This window comes from Amia ocellicauda, chromosome 19, assembly GCF_036373705.1.
Source record: "Amia ocellicauda isolate fAmiCal2 chromosome 19, fAmiCal2.hap1, whole genome shotgun sequence".
Taxonomy (NCBI): domain Eukaryota; kingdom Metazoa; phylum Chordata; class Actinopteri; order Amiiformes; family Amiidae; genus Amia; species Amia ocellicauda.
In genome coordinates this window covers 8,706,890-8,726,030 of record NC_089868.1, presented here as the reverse complement: position 1 = coordinate 8,726,030, position 19,141 = coordinate 8,706,890, and the positions used below count along the sequence as shown (strand labels likewise).

The window sequence follows — 19,141 nt, the reverse complement described above, 5'->3', positions numbered from 1 at the left end:
TTCAGACCCTTGTGTAAAGTTATTATCGAATTATCAGCTAACAGACTCCCATTTGCAATCCAGCTTGTACAGGTGTGGCTTATTACAATAACTAATGACAGCACCTGTCCATGAAGCAGATAACAAATCAATAGAAATTGTTTCTTTGTCTACAAAAATCATGTACCTATGCTATTAAAATAATAGCAATACATTGCAAAGCAAAGTTCAAGTCTAGAAGGAGAGAGAAGGCAGACGCTCACTGTGATGTTCCTGACAAGGAGGCTGGGGCCCTCGTCATTGATGGGGTTAATGATGACGTAAAAAGGTATCGCCGTGGACTTGTGTAGGCCGTCACTGACTGCAACCATAAAGTGGTCAGCTGTGGGTTCAACACTCTGATGCTGGGACTGAACATAGTTGATGTAGCCAGAACTTAGGTGCTGGAGGCTGAAAGAAACTAGGGATACAAAGGCCTGGATTACAGCAAAAACACAGACCAGCTGCTGACCATTACAAATCCCCAGTACTTAATGGCAGGTAACATACTCCATCAGATATTAAAAAACAAGTCTGTGATTATATGCACATCTGCTTTGTGTAATTAATGCAGATTCTTCTTTTATACTTTGAATCCAGAGATGCCAAATACAGAATTTTGCTTACCCACATTAAAGCCTGCATTGCTTTTCTCATGTCCAGGTGATGGGAGGGTGTTTTCCAAGAAGCCATGCTGAGGTGGAGACTCCAGGAGGAACAGCAGATCCTCAGAGAAGGTGTCGGGGTCAGAGGCGCTCAGGGCCACCAGAGACAGACAGGCTGTGGAACCCTCATCCACCACAAACATCTCCCCTGCCAACACAACCAGGTTAGCTTTCTACAGGGTTGCGAACTAGAAAATGAACAGCTATTTTTGTGTTCTTGTGATCTTGTTCTCTTAACCTGAATAAAAAGAGCTGCAACAAATTCAGTCCCTGGGTTTATTCAGTGAACATGAAAATAATCCATTGAATCCACTGGATGACCTATTCAATGAAACTCAGGATGTAATTTGACATCATGGAAAGAATCCTGACCACAGCACACAACTGAAACACGGACCAAGGAGTCTTGTTCCTTAAACTAAAATGCAAAAAAAATATTTTTTTTATTACACTACAGTACAGTGGGGAAGCGGGTAGTTGGCCAGGCCGTATGGATGAGGCACTGCGGGCTGCGTGGAGCCCAGCAGTGCAGGCTGGGGGTCCTATGGGCTGTGCTGCAACAGATGGGAAAGGAGATGTTGATCAGTGACCTTGGTTGGTCTTCCGCACCACTAACGGTCAGCAGCAAAAGCCTCATTCTGTACGCATGTGAAATCTTAAAGTAAATGCTTTTAATGCCAGTATATGTTCTATACTGACAGTTCCACAGACTATCTTTGTCCTTGGCAAATTTTTCCACAAAAATTATATAATTTAATTTTGTATTTCTAATGTATGTAGCTTCCAAAATGTCACTTAAAAGTCACTACAGAGAAGGACATTAAGAGCGGCTTCTCAAACAGACCACTTCATCATGGTCTTCATGCTGCCAGAGTATCACATGGTTTCCATTGTTCTTCTTAATAACTGCTGTCCCGGCAGGAAACGCTCATTCCACTTATTGAATCTTCTGGCGATTCGAATAAACTCTGTGATCATTTATCACCAATGATATGGCAATAAGCAGCATAATTACATGGTTTTCTCTATTATTGATATTAAGGGACAATCTACCTATTAACTAACATAATGTAAATGATGTAACACTGTCCAGTTTAGTTGGCATGTTTTTCAATGGTGTCCACAAAACAACAACAACAACAACAACACTAATGTCTTGTCCATTTCAAACATTTGCATCACTGCACCTTACTTACAGCTTACCCTGCAGTTTTTGTGCGATTATTAGAAAGTGCTAAATGTTATCAACAGTTATCATACTGTATGCTTTGACAATAAACAGAAAGTAGTTCTGGGTGTGCAGTGATAATCACAAAGCATGGGGTGAAAGATAGGAGTCAAAAAGACTAGAAACACATAACAGAATGTCAGTACTGGAAGACACTAAGGACTAGTTTCACACCATCAGATTAAGAATAGTCTTGGACTTCCCATTAGTGCGACTTCAGGTTGCATGTTGTAAGAGTCAAGGGAAGTGTTAGCAAAACCCTTTTTAAATATACATTCAAGATGACAATATATTGCTTGGACATCTCCATAGATAGATCTACTGCTGTTTGGAAGGCAACCATCTGTAATTGAAGTCATCAAACACTGTCTGGGCAAAACAAGAAGGAGCCGGAGGTTTAAAAAATAACAAAAATTACATGGGAAACAAAGCAGTTACTGAAAGGAAACTTAATACCTAGAATGTATGTTTATTCAAGAAAGGGCTGATAAGGCACAGGTCTTTTAGTAAGTGGGGACTGGAAAGTGTGAAAAACATGACTTGTAATCAGCTCCCCCTCCCCCACCGTCCCCTAGCGTCACTGCGACAGATCCTGTGCAGTGAGATGTCCCTGTTGTGAGAGTGCGTGCCAAGCCAAGGATGGGCAGCCCCTTTCCCCCACGCAGCTCAGAGTGCTCGCCCGTCTCCGCACCACTTGGCGCAGCTCCAGAGCACTGCCACCTGGGTGCTGATAAAGCCATCATGCCCACGCTCACTGGCATCTGCTCCCATTTACTGCACTGATAAATAATGAATGGAGAATATGGCACTAATGGGGTTGTGGTGGATCAAGCTCCATAACAACGAGGAGAAATAATGACCGCCAATCTGGGGGAGCAGAGATAAACTAACTGCCCGTGAAAGGGAACTACCTGTTTTGCTTTTTTCCAACCCCTCCCATCACCTTCGTCTTCATTTTTGGATAATGCTCTTATAACTGTCTTTATTCAGTGCAAATTAATTAGATGATTACACTGGCTTCAAACCATAGTAGGAAACACCTTTTGATAACAAATTAGCACATCGTTAAGGAGTCGTTTTAGCAGGGATGTGGGGCTTTTTTTCTGAATAAGGCTCTTTTGTTTGATCGTTGCCAGGCCTCATTGTCACCACTGTCTTTAATGAATCTGTTCTCCAGCATCTCGCTATTGGCTCTGGCACTCTCCGTTCTTAATCCCACCCTACTGGGTCGTCTCACAGACACAGGGCTTCCCAGGAAGGTAGCAGCCACGTTCCCAACGGTCATTGCCATCTGTTTTCGATCGATAGACGCATTTTAAAACTGTTTTTTTTTTTCTTCTTTACAGTTCTTTTCTTGCTGATGCAACAGAAAATCCTCTTTGGGCTGCGAACTCTGCTGAGGGCTGTTGCAGCCCATTTTGATGATAGGAACACAATGCATGCTTGACTGACACTCCCATTGGAGGGAAGTTCAGCCCTTTGACTAAAATGGGAATTATGCCTAGTCAGTCCTCGTTTGCCATTAGGGATTCCTGCTGCTTATTCAGATTTTGATTGTTTGGCTGTTAGTTACTGTGCAATTGTGCTGGTTTCATTTATTAATTTCGTTTATTATTTGATTTCGGCATTGAATAATAATTGTTCTGGAAAAGTGGTAAATTGTGGGTTTTGTTTCTAAATATTTTCTAGTTAAATTTTTTTTAAAAATCGTCATTATTGGGCCTGCAATGGATGTATAACGTCCATTAACTGAGTCTGGAGTTAAACTGGAGCTTGTTTACATTTTGTTGTTTGACACTTTTTGTTCATTATTTAGTAGGAATCGAGTATTATTATTAAATGTATTAAATGTTTTAAAATGTATTAATGTAAACAAGTACTTAAAAGAAAGTATGATAGTATTTAGAAAGTATTGTGGCAGTTAGGAATAATACCAAACATGTGGCCATTCATTTTGAACACCACATAAGTTCACATGTAATGCCTACAGCAACAGGAGAGCTTTTGTGCCGCTCTCCTCAAGGATGACGAAAATCTTTGAGAGACCATTGAAGGGAGAACAGCCTCTTCAAAACAACCACAAAACTATAACAGCCATGAGATATTTCCAATAATGCCATCCTGAATCCACATTGTGGTAAAGGTTACTGCAAAATAGCCCAATTCCACAAAAACTTCAAATTTGAGGCAGACAGACAGGCAAAGTTGAGAAAGACTTACCCACAGATATCGAAGGGGGCTGGTTGTTTACAGGAAGTACAGTGATGTTGAGATCATAGACAGGAAGTGAGCCATGTAAGGGCACTGGGGGAGGGTGGGCATCATCCTGGCAACAGCTGTCCACTGTCCCTGCCTCTCCATCAGACACAATCAGAGTGACGGTGTCTGGGATGGGGCTGGGACCAATCTCACCACCTGGAAGGAGACGATCTCTTAGGAAACTGGGTCATTATCTCACAGATCTGTGTCTCTGTGCTCCCTTAAACCAAGAAGCTTTTTGTTTTGGTGCCAAGCCAATGTCACACTGGGACTGTAGGTCATTGAACACAAAGCAGGTCCACTGTGAAAATTCTTGGATGAAACAAGAAACAAACAAAGAGCTCAACAACACCTCTGCAAAGCATGTCCCTGCACGTAAATCAGCTTCACCCACATCTCCTCCATTCAGTTACGTTACAATAACATAATTCTCAATACTGCCAGACCAGGACAAGCATTGCTGCTCCCGACTTCCTAACATTTTTTTAACAACTTCAAAAAACTTTGATTAAATCTGGAAAAAATAAATGCGCATAAAGAAATTAGGTTTGAGTTCTGACTTTGGTCGTAGAGAGGAGACCCAGCATCTAAAAGGCTAAGATAATTAAACTGAATTTATGCGTTCCTCGAAAGCAATACAAGATATATCGAGCAGTTCAGCAGGACTGATCTTAAGACCAGGAGTATAACCTGACGCTATGACTGTATGACTGTAACAGGACTGAAATGCACAGAATTGAATCAGGGTGATCCACTGAATGGAAACGTAGAGGGGACTTCTGTGTACTACCTGTGTGCACATAGGAAATCAGCCTCTGTACCACATCCAGCTGAGAGAATTTGTCCACCGTGACCCCTGCCTTCTGCACCACGCCATGGGCAGGAGTGCGGCCCAGCATGTAGGTGAGCCTGGCGTCGTCACTGTCCGCATCCGTAGCGTACAGGTACTCGGCTGTGATCAGCACTTGACCTCCCTCAGGACACTCCAGCCCTGACTTCAGCCCTGGCCCGAGCTCTGGAGGTTCATCATTCACTGGCAGAATCTGTAAAAATACCAGTATAGTTTCTACAAAGGTTCTAGTGTCCTGAAGGTTTGGAGGAAAAACTCCCTTTAAAGATCATATATGTTCTCTTCAGATTATCAAGGAGAAGCAAGAACAGATTTATAAGTAAACTGCTGTGATCTTAATCAATTGCCTTTTAACACATAGATTAGTAAGGTGGTCTAACGACCTTGATTAGATTTTAACCTTTCTATAGTTATTCTGAAATAAAATGGGATTTACAGATGATGATAATGTTTTCTCATATCATTATATATTATTAGAACCCTGCGTTTTCTGTAACTTGTTTTTCTTTCTAGTTGAAATTACACTGCTATGCCCTAGATGTCCTTACAGTCTCCTAATGTATTGTATTGAATAAACAATTAAGAAATCAACAAATTTGACTAATTAGAAAAATAAAAACTAATTACAATCTGTATTGAATAAACTGATGTGTTAAAATAAACAAAGAGACTTAAACATGGAGTCAAAAACATCACAATCAATAATAATTGAATTGAGCAAACTCACATAACAATATGTACCTGGTAATCTGTACACTGATTGGAATACATTATTTGCACAACTATCTTTAGACCACACTCAAAAGTCAACTGAAATAAATATATAATCAGAAAACAAAAGACTGAGATTGACAGCTATTAAACGAGTTTAAGTAAGTGAATTAATAAGTTGAAAGAAAGTTATGAATGCCCACAAGATGTTTATTTAATTTTGACAGAGGCATTTGTTTGTGTTAATATTCCCCAGGGAAAAAAAATAGATAATCCCAAACTACCTGCATTTATGAACAAACAATTTCTACAGCAAGTCAATTGAACAGGGAATATCTATCTCACAATTGCTTATTTGCACAAGATGAAAATTGTACAAGTGGTAAAGATGTCTGACAGTGTACCTGCAGATGCAAAAGATCAGTATGTTTTGCAATTTATTTTGTTCTCCAAGGACTATCTATTACCTTCAGACTGAAAGTAATATTTGCCGATACAGTTCATCTGCACTCTGCACTGAATCACATATTGGTGACACGAAGTTGTCAAATCTTTAAAGTCATTTTTAATAATGTGTCTCTGATAATGTCACATGATCAAGGCATACAATGGCATTCTTTAAGGTTTATTGCCAAATCCAATACATTTGACTTAGTGTAGTGCACAATTAATAGCCCTTGCCAGCAATATCTGGCAAATCATTTTACAAAAGCAGACAAGCTAGTTGCAATCTTTAAAAATACTTGTACATTGTGAACTGTGCACGCATGGGGATTCCCCTTTTGAGAACGTGTGTGCACAGTTTGTACTCCGCTGTAGCCTACACGGCAGTGCCTGAAATAAAATATAATGTAAAATAATAGCGACAGTTCTGGGTGGTCAAATAATGTTTTCATGACTACAAATCGACAGATATTTCCGAAAAATAGGGTGATGGGGCAATTGAATGTGCATAACTTTTTATTTTTCAATGATTTTCGTGACTTTTCTGATTTTCTCCAATGAATTCCAGCTAGGAGCTCCAGCGTTAGTACCCCCATGACGTCATGGCATATTTTTTGATCTCTGATTTCTGGTACATAGAATGAGCTGGACATGAAAAACTCACCCCACAGAATATGTTTCTACTTAGAGAATAACCTGGGAAAATATGGATTTGGGGTGGAGTTCCCCTTTAAAGGGCCTCCAGAAATTGCTTACAGATGTGCAGAAAATAAAATTAGTTTGCATTAAAGCTGAATCATTATTTCCCAATTTAAGATGAAAAGCTGAAAGATATTTGTCAGTTGTTACCAATTCTGTAGGTGCTGAAAGAAGTGTTTCTTCTTATGATTCTTACAGAACGACGTTAAGCTCTGACAGACAGCAGGATTAACCAGCTGACAATGCTTCAATTTAATACCAGGAAACTTTAATGCACGGGACATTTTGATTATGAAACTGTAAGTGACAATGAGTCTGCTGCTTGTGAACAGCCTTGCATTATTAATACTATTATAATTATTGTTATCTTTGTTATATGTTACAGCAGTGTTCCTTTGCAGTGGAGACATCAATTGTTCTAGGGGGGTCCGGGGGTCCGGGGGTCCGGGGGCATGCCCCCCCCGTGAGATTTGTTTTTGTAGAACAGCTGTCAGAAGGTCACCTCCGGTGACTTTTTGATGCATTGGGAAATCCGTCTACCTTTATTTTTTAACTTTAGTTTGACAACAAATCAAGAGTAGAATTTTTATTTTGTGTGCAATGATGAATTTGTATTCTAGTTTATCCACTTGGTCTAAATATTGATAGAAAGATAAATCTAGGCAATAAATGGATTAGTAAGACATGTCTGTTATAATAAATGTGCTATAGATATGAATTCAAAAACAATAATAACTGGAAAAATAACTCATTAACACTATCCAAAGTAGAGATGGGGCCGAATAGTCAGAATGTATTTGTTAAAGATGGCCTCTATCAACAAGTGAATCTAACATCTAAAAAAAAGAAGTATATATTGATTTTATTTTAAAGCCTATACTGTTGATTGGCTCTCTATGTAGCTGTAATGAAAATTGACGGAAGAGTGGGATTTGTTATTTCTTGTCTGTGATTGGCTAAACTAGAATGTACCTTGGCTAACAATGGTTGGGTTCTTGTAGCACAGATTTCCGCAGTTCTGCGCAGATCTGCACGGATCCACCAATGGGATCGGTGGGATTCTATAGATCTGCGCATCTCTGCGGAAATCTGCACTACAAGAACACGACCAATGGCTTCCTCACAGTGAAGTTCTGCATGGAAATACTTTGACAAAGTAAATTAAAACACTGTTAAGTGTATAATATGTGCAGTGCAATTAAACTACCACAAATCTACAGCTGGTATGTTAACCCACCTAAAAACTTAATTAGCTAGATAGTCCAATACATTTTGTATTTCGCTGTTATGACCGGAAAACATTGCCACAAGGACGCTAATGTTAATCAGTAATTGGTTTAACTAAGCACACTACACTGCCACCTTGCACAGGAAGGAATGAAGTTCAGCCTCAGAAAACATGTAAACTCCAGGGCCCAATATATTATTAATAAAACCTTTATTAAGTGCAGGTAATGTGCTTTCTGTGTTTTGCAGAATACAAAATATATGGTGTCGCATGGAAACCGCATACCAGGTAAGAACATATCTTCAAGAAATCCATAATTATACTGTGACGCCCGCTGTCTGTCACGGCACGGCTGCAGCTGATGTCCGCTGATGAGGTGCTCATGTGCCGCAGCTGTGTTGTCCGCTCCCTCGCTAACAGGCTGCGGACTCACGGCTGCGGGCAATGAGCACCGAGGCGATTGTGACGTCAGCGGCAGCTGTGCCCTGTTTATTTAATCCCTCTCCCTCCCTGACAGAGGCAGCTAACCAGAGAGAAGAAGAACTTTTTGTAGAACCCCTGCCTGCCCGGAGCACCCTGTTTTGTGGACGTTTGTGTCTTCATTTTGCTTTTGTTTTCCCTATTTGTCTGTGTCCCCTGAACAGACCTGACCTTTAATAAAGCCCGGACACCACCGGGATTCGGGACTTTCTCTCTCCCCTTTGTGTCCGGCTTTCACATATACATATAATATGTGTACAGAATGAAGGAGATCTCCAAACTGCAAGGCATCCCTTTCCTTATCACCACTTTCAGGTGAATCAATAGGGAGTACCTGCACGGTGAGTGTCCCACTGGCAGAGTTGAGGCCATCTGTCGCCGTGAAACCCACACTGTCCTCAAATGTCTCAGAGTCATCATGAAGATAGCTACCGTGAGACACATAGAAATACCACATAAACCTTTCTGTATAAAACATGGGTAACACTTTAAAGCAAGTCATCTGTCAGCAGTCTGGCTTTTTAAGACATGACAATAATGTGCAAGGTTATTATAAAAGTATACAATTTAAAACATGTACTGTGATCAAAGTATGAACTACTGTGAAGATCAATAAACCAATTTGAAATTGTATATTTATTTTAAAATATCACTATATTTGCAAAATATGTAATTCATATTACAGTGATTGAGAAATAATTAACCAACTTTGCTAAACATTAAATATAGTGAATAATGCAATGATTTGTTAATGTCTATTTTCTTTGGATTGCTGTTAATAACTGAATTTCCTTTATTAATTTCAGAGGTAAAATTACAGAAGAAAACAGGACCAGCCTTAATTTAAAATATTTATAGCAGATTGTTCTTCCAACAAGTGCTTAGTTAAAAATGTATCGAATTATACATTGAACGGCTCAAAATCAAATTAGATGTCAGTAATCTAAAGGAACAGGAGTTTGTCCCAAAGCATGGTCTTCAATATTTGGTGTCCTAAACCAGCAGTGATGTCAGGAAACAAATTTGTGACTGCAGCTGAACATTGCCATCTTCAATTTGGCAACCTTTGGAGCACGCCAACCAGATTACTCTGGGACACTGGCTAGATCTGTGCCCTTTCCATCCAATTCATTTTCCCATTGAATATGCAAATTAAACTGTTACTATATATATATATATATATATATAAGTAACCTTTTCAGGTAAGCCATAGTGAGAGGTCCTATATGTACATGTTTTGCGTGTGTTTGTAACTTGCTCTGCCCAGTTTCTCACCGCACTCTGAGGCCTCGGACTTCCTGCAGGGTGAAGTAGTCTCCCTCCAGCATGACCAGCCCCTGCAGCTCCACCCTGCCGTGGTGCGGCCTCGTCCTCAGCTGCACCCGCAGGTCACTCTCCTGGGAGTCCACGTCGGTCACCAGCAAGTTCTCCTCAGTGATGAAACTGCCTCCACCCTCCTCAGCCTTCAAGGCATTGGTGAATATCTGGCAAAGGCAAAGGGCATGCATGTGCATTTGGCATGTGCTATCGTGTGGTGCCAGTACAAAACCAGATGCTACCTTTGGCTCTTGACTCCTCCATGCCTTAGCAGGGAAATCCCTGGTTAAATTGTTTTTAATAGAGTTTCTGGCTGTATAATTTTGAAAAGGCAACATAAGTCACATAAAACTAAAACTATTTTCGATTTCCAATAGCTGAAAAATCATTGCGTCACAGCTAGCGTTCAGAAATAACTGGTATGTGATGTGTTAAAATAATGATGAATTTCTAGAGTTACTTTTCAGATGGTATCTATTAACAATTCATAAAAGCAATAAACACCTTGGGAGTAGGGATCACTGTGGATTGGAAGGCTTTAATGAAAAGGTTTTGTGCTGCACGGTCTTTTAACTGTGCACTACGGCCAGATGATACTTCTTACATTCAGATATGTTCTGATCTCAAGGTTTGACACTAACGTTCTGGAGGCCTAGAGGGTAAGAGCATTCACACGCACTGTAGAGTATACATGGCATGTACCTCGGGTGTTTGGTTGTCCACTGGTGTAACTGTGATGTTAAAGACCAGCCCGGAGAGAGTGCCACCCTGCTGGTCACTCACAGAGAAGATGAACTGCACGAAGAGAGGCTCTGTGCCAATGTCCCTCAGTGGGGGCAAATAACCCACTTTCAGATGATTGACTGCATGCTGAGGGAGAGAGAGGGCATGGCAGGTAGGGGATACAAGACTTCAAGGACTAAACATTTAGATGGAAAACTACCATAGTTCAGGAATAATATAGTGAACCAAAATATAAACACAACATGCAAATATTTCAAAGATTTTACTGAGTTACAGTACATTACAGTGATAAGGAAATCAATCAATTGAAATAAATTAATTAGGCCCTAATCTGTGGATTTCAAGTCTTAAGTTTGGAGGGAGCATGCAATTGGCCTGCTGACTGCAGGAATGTCCACCAGAGCTGCAGTCCAGTCAAGAGCCTGGTGAGGACGACAGGCCACAGATTACCTTCCCTGAAACGGATTCTGACAGGTCATGAAGAAATTGTTCAGTTGTGCAAACCCACAAACAATCCTGCGGGTGAAGAAGCTGGAAGTGGAGGTCCTGGGCTGGTGTGGTTACACATGGTCTAATACTGTAATGCTCTTATATTTTGAAAAGTCGCCCTGGATAAGGGCATCTGCTAAGAAATACATAATAATAATAATAATAATAATAATAAAGATGGTCTGCAGTTGTGAGGCCGATTGGATATTCTGCCAAATTCTCTAAAACTATGTAAGCTTATAGTAGAGAAATGAACAGCTACAGCTCTGGTGGACGTTCCTGCAGTCAGCATGCCAATTGCCCACTCCCTCAAAACCTGAGACATCTGTGGCATTGTGCTGTGTGACAAAACTGCTTTAGAGTGGCCTTTTATTGTCCCCAGCAGAAGGTGCACCTGTGTAATGATCATGCTGTTTAATCAGTTTCTTGATACGACACACCTGTCAGGTGGATGGATTATCTTGTCAAAGGAGAAATGCTCACTAAGAGAGGTAAACAAATTTGTGCACACAATTTGAGAGAAATAAGCTTTTTGTGCGTATGTACAATTTCTGGGATCTTTCATTTCAGCTCATGAAACATGAGACCAACACTTTACATGTTGTTACATGTATATTTCTGTTATAGTATATAGTATATATAGTATATAATTGCAATACACACAAAACACACATTTGATCAGGTTCATAAAGTCAGGTTTCTCTCAATATTCAGACAATACATAGCTTATGATGGCATATTGATGTTGTCTAAAAGAAAGTTTACATATTAAAGAATATGTAATTATAGTGAAGAACACATGCAAATTGCAATATACTTAAATACTGCATTACCAGTTTTAATACCTGTAAACATGCCAAAATTATATATATATATATATATATATATATATACACTCACCTAAAGGATTATTAGGAACACCTGTTCAATTTCTCATTAATGCAATTATCTAACCAACCAATCACATGGCAGTTGCTTCAATGCATTTAGGGGTGTGGTCCTGGTCAAGACAATCTCCTGAACTCCAAACTGAATGTCTGAATGGGAAAGAAAGGTGATTTAAGCAATTTTGAGCGTGGCATGGTTGTTGGTGCCAGACGGGCCGGTCTGAGTATTTCACAATCTGCTCAGTTACTGGGATTTTCACGCACAACCATTTCTAGGGTTTACAAAGAATGGTGTGAAAAGGAAAAAACATCCAGTATGCGGCAGTCCTGTGGGCGAAAATGCCTTGTTGATCCTAGAGGTCAGAGGAGAATGGGCCAACTGATTCAAGCTGATAGAAGAGCAACTTTGACTGAAATAACCACTCGTTACAACCGAGGTATGCAGCAAAGCATTTGTGAAGCCACAACACGTACAACCTTGAGGCGGATGGGCTACAACAGCAGAAGACCCCACCGGGTACCACTCATCTCCACTACAAATAGGAAAAAGAGGCTACAATTTGCACAAGCTCACCAAAATTGGACAGTTGAAGACTGGAAAAATGTTGCCTGGTCTGATGAGTCTCAATTTCTGTTGAGACATTCAGATGGTAGAGTCAGAATTTGGCGTAAACAGAATGAGAACATGGATCCATCATGCCTTGTTACCACTGTGCAGGCTGGTGGTGGTGGTGTAATGGTGTGGGGGATGTTTTCTTGGCACACTTTAGGCCCCTTAGTACCAATTGGGCATCGTTTAAATGCCACGGCCTACCTGAGCATTGTTTCTGACCATGTCCGTCCCTTTATGACCACCATGTACCCATCCTCTGATGGCTACTTCCAGCAGGATAATGCACCATGTCACAAAGGTCGAATCATTTCAAATTGTTTTCTTGAACATGACAATGAGTTCACTGTACTAAACTGGCCCCCACAGTCACCAGATCTCAACCCAATAGAGCATCTTTGGGATGTGGTGGAACGGGAGCTTCGTGCCTTGGATGTGCATCCCACAAATCTCCATCAACTGCAAGATGCTATCCTATCGATATGGGCCAACATTTCTAAAGAATGCTTTCAGCACCTTGTTGAATCAATGCCACGTAGAATTAAGGCAGTTCTGAAGGCGAAAGGGGGTCAAACACAGTATTAGTATGGTGTTCCTAATAATCCTTTAGGTGAGTGTATATATACTGTGCAGAAGTTTTAGGCAGGTGTGAAAGTAAGGATGCTTTCAAAAAGAGACATGTTAATAGATTATATTTACCAATTAACTAAATGCAAGTGAACGGAAGATAAATCTAAATCAAATCTATATTTGGTGTGACCACCCTTTGCCTTCAAAACAGCATCAATTCTTCTAGGTACACTTGCACAAAATCAGGGATTTTGTAGGCATATAGTCAGGTGTATGATTAAACAATTATACCAAACAGGTGCTAATGATCAGCAATGCAATATGTAGGTTGAAACACAATCATTAACTGAAACAGAAACAGCTGTTTAGGAGGAATAAAACTGGGTGAGGAACAGCCAAACTCAGCTCACAAGGTGAGGTTGCTGAAGACAGTTTATTGTCAAAAGTCATACACCATGGCAAGACTGAGCACAGCAACAAGACACAAGGTAGTTATAATGCATCAGCAAGGTCTCTCCCAGGCAGACATTTCTAGGCAGACAGGGGTTTCCAGATGTGCTGTCCAAGCTCTTTTGAAGAAGCACAAAGAAATAAACGTTGAGGACCATAGACACAGTGGCTGGAGAGCGGTACATGAATGAGTGTCTTGCAGGCAACAGTGAAGCATGGTGGAGGTTCCTTGCAAGTTTGGGGCTGCATTTCTGCAAATGGGCTTTGGTCAGAATGAATGGTCTCCTCAATGCTGAGAAGTACTGGCAGATACTTATCCATCATGCAATACCATCAGGGAGGCATCTGATTGACCCCAAATTTATTCTGCAGCATGACAACAACCCCAAATATACAGCAACAGTCATTAAGAACTATCTTCAGCGTAAAGAACAAGGAGTCCTGGAAGTGATGGTATGGCCCCCACAGAGCCCTGATCTCAACATCATCGAGTCTGTCTGGGATTACGTGAAGAGAGAGAAGCAACTGAGGCTACCTAAATCCACAGAAGAACTGTGGTTAGTTCTCCAAGATGTTTGGGCAAACCTACCTGCTGAGTTCCTTCAAAAACTGTGTGCAAGTGCACCTAGAAGAATTGATGCTGTTTTGAAGGCAAAGGGTGTTCACACCAAATATGGATTTGATGTAGATTTTTCTTCTGTTCAATCGCTTTGCATTTAGTTAATTGATAAATATAATCTATTAACATTTCTCTTTTTGAAAGCATTCTTACTTTACAGCATTTTTTTCACACCTGCCTAAAACATTTGCACAGTACTGTATATCTGGTAAATACTTTAGACTGGTAAAGTCTGATAGTAATTACTTTCAATGATAGGCTGCAATACCTGTGTGAAGGACTTCAGTAGAGGAACTGAGGGATCTTTCTTCATAGTGTTTATGCTGTCAGTATAAAACAGCTTGCCAGCATCTTGTAACCTGCAACAGACAAGTTTCTCATGTCAGAACACTCATGTCTTCAGCTGTGGCAATACAAGACACAGAATGGTGCCTCGGGCAACAGAAACCATGCATCTGTAAGTAATTGTCACAGCAATAGTAAACATCATAGGCCATCATGTTAAATCTTTGAGCAAACTGGAAGTGCAGATAAATTAGGGACATATTTCATGTTCTCTAGGCATGGAATCAAAGACACACCTATATGAATATATAGGTTAAATCTAATTCTGCAGTTCAATCCAAAATAAGATCCAGAGGAACAAAGATGCTTGATCATTTTATTTCCTTTGTTAGCCTTCAAGTGCACACACGTGGACAAACATTTCAAGACATTGTTTTTCTCTCTTTTTGGGGGGCTTTACAGTGGTCCTTGGGGACCAGGGTATGTGTAACTAGGAACCCAGCCCAAGCCTGTGTAGTCAACCAGCAAATACTACAGAGCTCAGCAGGGGCAGTCTCAGCCCTGCTTCAGCCTACATATGTTATAAGGCCATTGTACACAGATCAGCCATAACATTACAACCACTGACAGGTGAAGTGCATAACACCGATAATCTCTTTATCATGGTGAACAATGAACATTTTGTCCTCAAAGTTGATGTGTTAGAAGCGGGAAAAATGGGCAGCGTAAGGATCTGAGCGACTTTGACAAGGGCCACATTGTGATGGCTAGACGACTGGGTGGGAGCATCTCCAAAACTGCAGCTCTTGTGGGGTGTTCCTGGTCTGCAGTGGTCAGTACCTATCAAAAGTGGTCCAAGGAAGGAAAAGCGGTGAACTGGCGACAGGTTCATGGGCGGCCAAGGCTCACTGATGCACGTGGTGAGCGAAGGCTGGCCCGTGTGGTCCGATCCAACAGATGAGCTACTGTAGATCAAATTGCTGAAAAAGTTAATACTGGTTCTGATAGAAAGGTGTCAGAACACACAGTGCATCGCAGTTTGTTGCATATGGGGCTACTTAGCCACAGACCAGTCAGGGTGCCCATGCTGACCCTTGTCCACTGCCGAAAGCGCCCACAATGGGCACGTGAGCATCAGAACTGGACCACGGAGCAATGGAAGAAGGTGGCCTGGTCTGATGAATCACAAGTTCAAGGTTTTGACTTGGCCTCCAAATTCCCCAGATCTCAATCCAATCGAGCATCTGTGGGATGTGCTGGACAAACAAGTCCGATCCATGGAGGCCCCACCTCGCAACTTACAGGACATAAAGGATCTGCTGATAACGTCTTGGTGCCAGATACCACAGCACACCTTCAGAGGTCTAGTGGAGTCCATTCCATGACGGGTCATGGCTGTTTTGGCGGCAAAAGGGGGACCTACATAATATTAGGCAGGTGGTCATAATGTTATGGCTGATTGCTGTATATAATATTGTTAATATTGTATATTAACTTAAAAGAGTGTTTTATTTACAGAAATAATACATCATCATCATCATATTTTGACATATAAAAAGATGTTATAAATGAAAATGCAATTGTTCATGGATTTAATGAAAACTCCTTATCTATAGCTATTTAGATGTAGTACTTGTGTAACGTTGCATTTTCATCTCTAAGCATAGGGCTCATTTCCAAAAGCTTTCTGTCCGAGGCAGCAGGAGTTGAATCCTGTCTGTAACAATGGATTCTGAAAAACTATTCTGCATCACCGCATTTTAGTTGGAATTTCAGATTACTTCTTACCCAGGTCTGGCTGGGGCGAAGCAGGGCTGGGTGACAAAGTACATGAGGTCAGTGTCAGGTGACTCAGTGTCCCGGAAGTGTAGGTGGCTCTTGGAGATGTAGGCTACCTCAGTTTCCTTCACTGTGATGGCACGGACACTTCCCAGAACCTCCACTGGCAGCTGGTCCTTCACTGGAGAAATGTGAACCACCACAGTCTGGAGGGGATTGGAAAACCATTCAGTATCAAGGGAGGGGGTAGCATTTTAATATGCATGTTATAGGAGGGAGTAGTGGTTAGGGCTTTGGACTCTGGGGCGGAGGGGTGTGGGTTCAATCCCAGGTGGGGGTACCCTGAGCAGCGTACTTTACCTAAATTGCTCCAGTAAATGCCTAGCTGTATAAGTCACCCTGGATAAGAAATTGCTAAGAAATTGAGTAATAAATGTATAATAACCAAGCTATTAATACTGATTAATGAACTTACAAAGCATTGACATAGGAAAATAAATTATCTTGTATGTATAACATTCTTACTTAAACATTAAATGCCATTTAAGGTTATAAAGACTATTCATATGTTTATATATATAGGCATTCATACCATGTGATATTCATGGTTTTAACCAGATGAACCATGAATAACTCCTCTGTTTACATTAAATATGAAAATGGCAATAGCTCACGTGCTTGTGTGAAAGGTTTGGGGGTTGGTGGCTGTCAGACAGAGTGAAGTCAAATGAATCCTCAAACACCTCATCCCCCAGGTGTCTGTAGTAGATGAGCCCCTGAAACAGGTCTCTCTGTAGGAAGGTCTTCACTGGGATCCCTGTGCAAAATACCGAGTAGTGGCTACATGGGTAAATATGATTTTTCTCATCTATATGTATATATTAATGCTAAAGACCAGAATCAAGTGCCGACACAATAATTCTTGCTCTAGTCCCATATTTTTTTTAAGAGTTTAAATAATATGAAGATATTAAATCAAGCAATTGTGTGGTACAAGGTTACAAGATATCAGTTGATTCAAAGCAGTTGATTTCGCGTCACGTATTCACTCATCATTAAACACAGTTACACAGATATTTGTTTATTTGACTATGTCGACCAACGTTAGGTACATATAATTGGGTACTTAACTGGCTGCTGTGGGGAGTGTTTCTTGATGATCTCTCCAGCTAGCGGCAGCCTGGTGAGTGTGTACAATATGTAGTCATCGCTGGAGTCAAGGTCAGAGGCCATCAGCATGTACTCCTCTACCAGCACGCTACCCCCCTCTTCAACCTCGAAGGCCACGTTGTTGATGAGAAATGGGGGCGTGTCGTCCTTGGGGAGGATGTTGATGGGGAACTTGTGCCTCACACTGTGACGCCCGTCCGAGATGCGGAAGACGATGTAGTCTTTGGTGGTGTCGCTGTCCGAATGGTGATACCGCACCGCCCCGTCCTTGATGTCTTGAACTTTGAACATGAACCCCTTCCCCCCTAGCAGGACAGAGAATGCAAATGGTTCAGAAGAGCAGAAGTCAACACCCAAGAAATTATATATAATTCATGTTAATTCAGCTTGGAGGTAAACAGGAAACTTAGTATGTATATGAAACTTAAATGTTAAACTATGCTTCTGTGGCTTTGATTTATTGTTCACATAACATCTTTTACCATCCATGCATGTGTGACATATTTAAATCCTATAAAAGGAAAACACAATAAATGATAACACCTTTTACAGAAATGGTGTTAATCATCTTTACAAAATTAATGGACTTGGATCAAGTTCTACTAGATATCAGTCCACCAAGATATAAGTTATCATTGCATCAAAAAGTTATTTTCCCCACAGAAAACGTATTACAATACTTATTTAAATGAAACTGGAAAATATTTAAATACTGGATGAAATCTGTGTTTTATGCAGATCTACAAAGATAATGACCCCAACTGTCTAACAATTGAAAATCGCCAAAAAGACAAGAAGAAAATTAACCAAACATACAAATAAAACAGCTTCTCTGTGTTCTGCACCCCCTATCAATTATTGGTGAAAATATACACAGCTTTGAATCTGTAGTCTGCTTTTTAAAAATAATTACTTTAGTTGGATACAAAATGCAAAACAAAAAAAAAGTTTTGTGAATGCCTAAAGGCAATAGTTAACTAGCTCCAACTTGTCCTGTCCTTCAGTGAAATGGACGGTTTCCCAAACTGGTGCATTCCTGCCCAATGTAAAACTGGGTCTTCCTGCTTGCCAGTGAGACAGAAGGTTAAGGCCATCAGACAGCTTGAGAGATGAAATGGTCTCACAGTAAACCTAATTAGTAACTTTACCAAGGGAAACTGCTACAAGTCCATGGAAAATTTAGTAATTGGGCCCAAAGGTGGCTGTGGGCATCAGGCCCAAAATGTTTAATGCAGGTACCCAACTCTGAGGACATTTTATGGAGGAAACAGATTTCCATTTGGCTAAAGGCATTGGACCACCTAAATGGTGAGTCGCATAGCGTAGGAGTCTCAGCATTAGAAGTTCATTGGGTTTCAATTCCCAATGCAGATAAAGTCCTCCAGGGAGGCTCTGTTTTGAGCCAGGCCTCAATACATCCAGGCAACAAGCAAACAGGTGCCTTTGAAACTAAAAGCTTGCTGAAGCCAAACCTGCAAAATGTTTTCAGAGGTCACAGGTCAACGAGCATAAACAGCAATTAAATGAAAGGCGGAGCAATGGTATTGGTTACTGAAACAATAATTCTAACACAGCTAGACATGGTCATGGTGCACTAAGCGTGTGTGGGTTTGAAAAGCAGTACAAAGAAAATTAGAAT

The 19,141-nt window shown here is 40.8% G+C and overlaps 1 protein-coding gene across 1 annotated transcript in view; it reads right to left on the bottom strand.

The window, feature by feature from the left end:
* frem1b (Fras1 related extracellular matrix 1b) overlaps window positions 1-19,141 on the bottom strand; it is a 56,035-nt gene that overhangs the window by 22,642 nt on the left and 14,252 nt on the right. The window contains exons 9-19 of the mRNA XM_066691908.1: window positions 17,459-17,807; window positions 17,007-17,172; window positions 16,342-16,538; window positions 14,537-14,627; window positions 10,602-10,769; window positions 9,858-10,066; window positions 8,917-9,010; window positions 4,961-5,213; window positions 4,132-4,326; window positions 646-831; window positions 243-439 (exon numbers count right to left, since the gene is read on the bottom strand). Of these exons, the coding sequence (XP_066548005.1) occupies window positions 243-439; window positions 646-831; window positions 4,132-4,326; window positions 4,961-5,213; window positions 8,917-9,010; window positions 9,858-10,066; window positions 10,602-10,769; window positions 14,537-14,627; window positions 16,342-16,538; window positions 17,007-17,172; window positions 17,459-17,807 (2,105 nt within the window). The remainder of the gene's footprint in view (window positions 1-242; window positions 440-645; window positions 832-4,131; window positions 4,327-4,960; window positions 5,214-8,916; window positions 9,011-9,857; window positions 10,067-10,601; window positions 10,770-14,536; window positions 14,628-16,341; window positions 16,539-17,006; window positions 17,173-17,458; window positions 17,808-19,141) is intronic.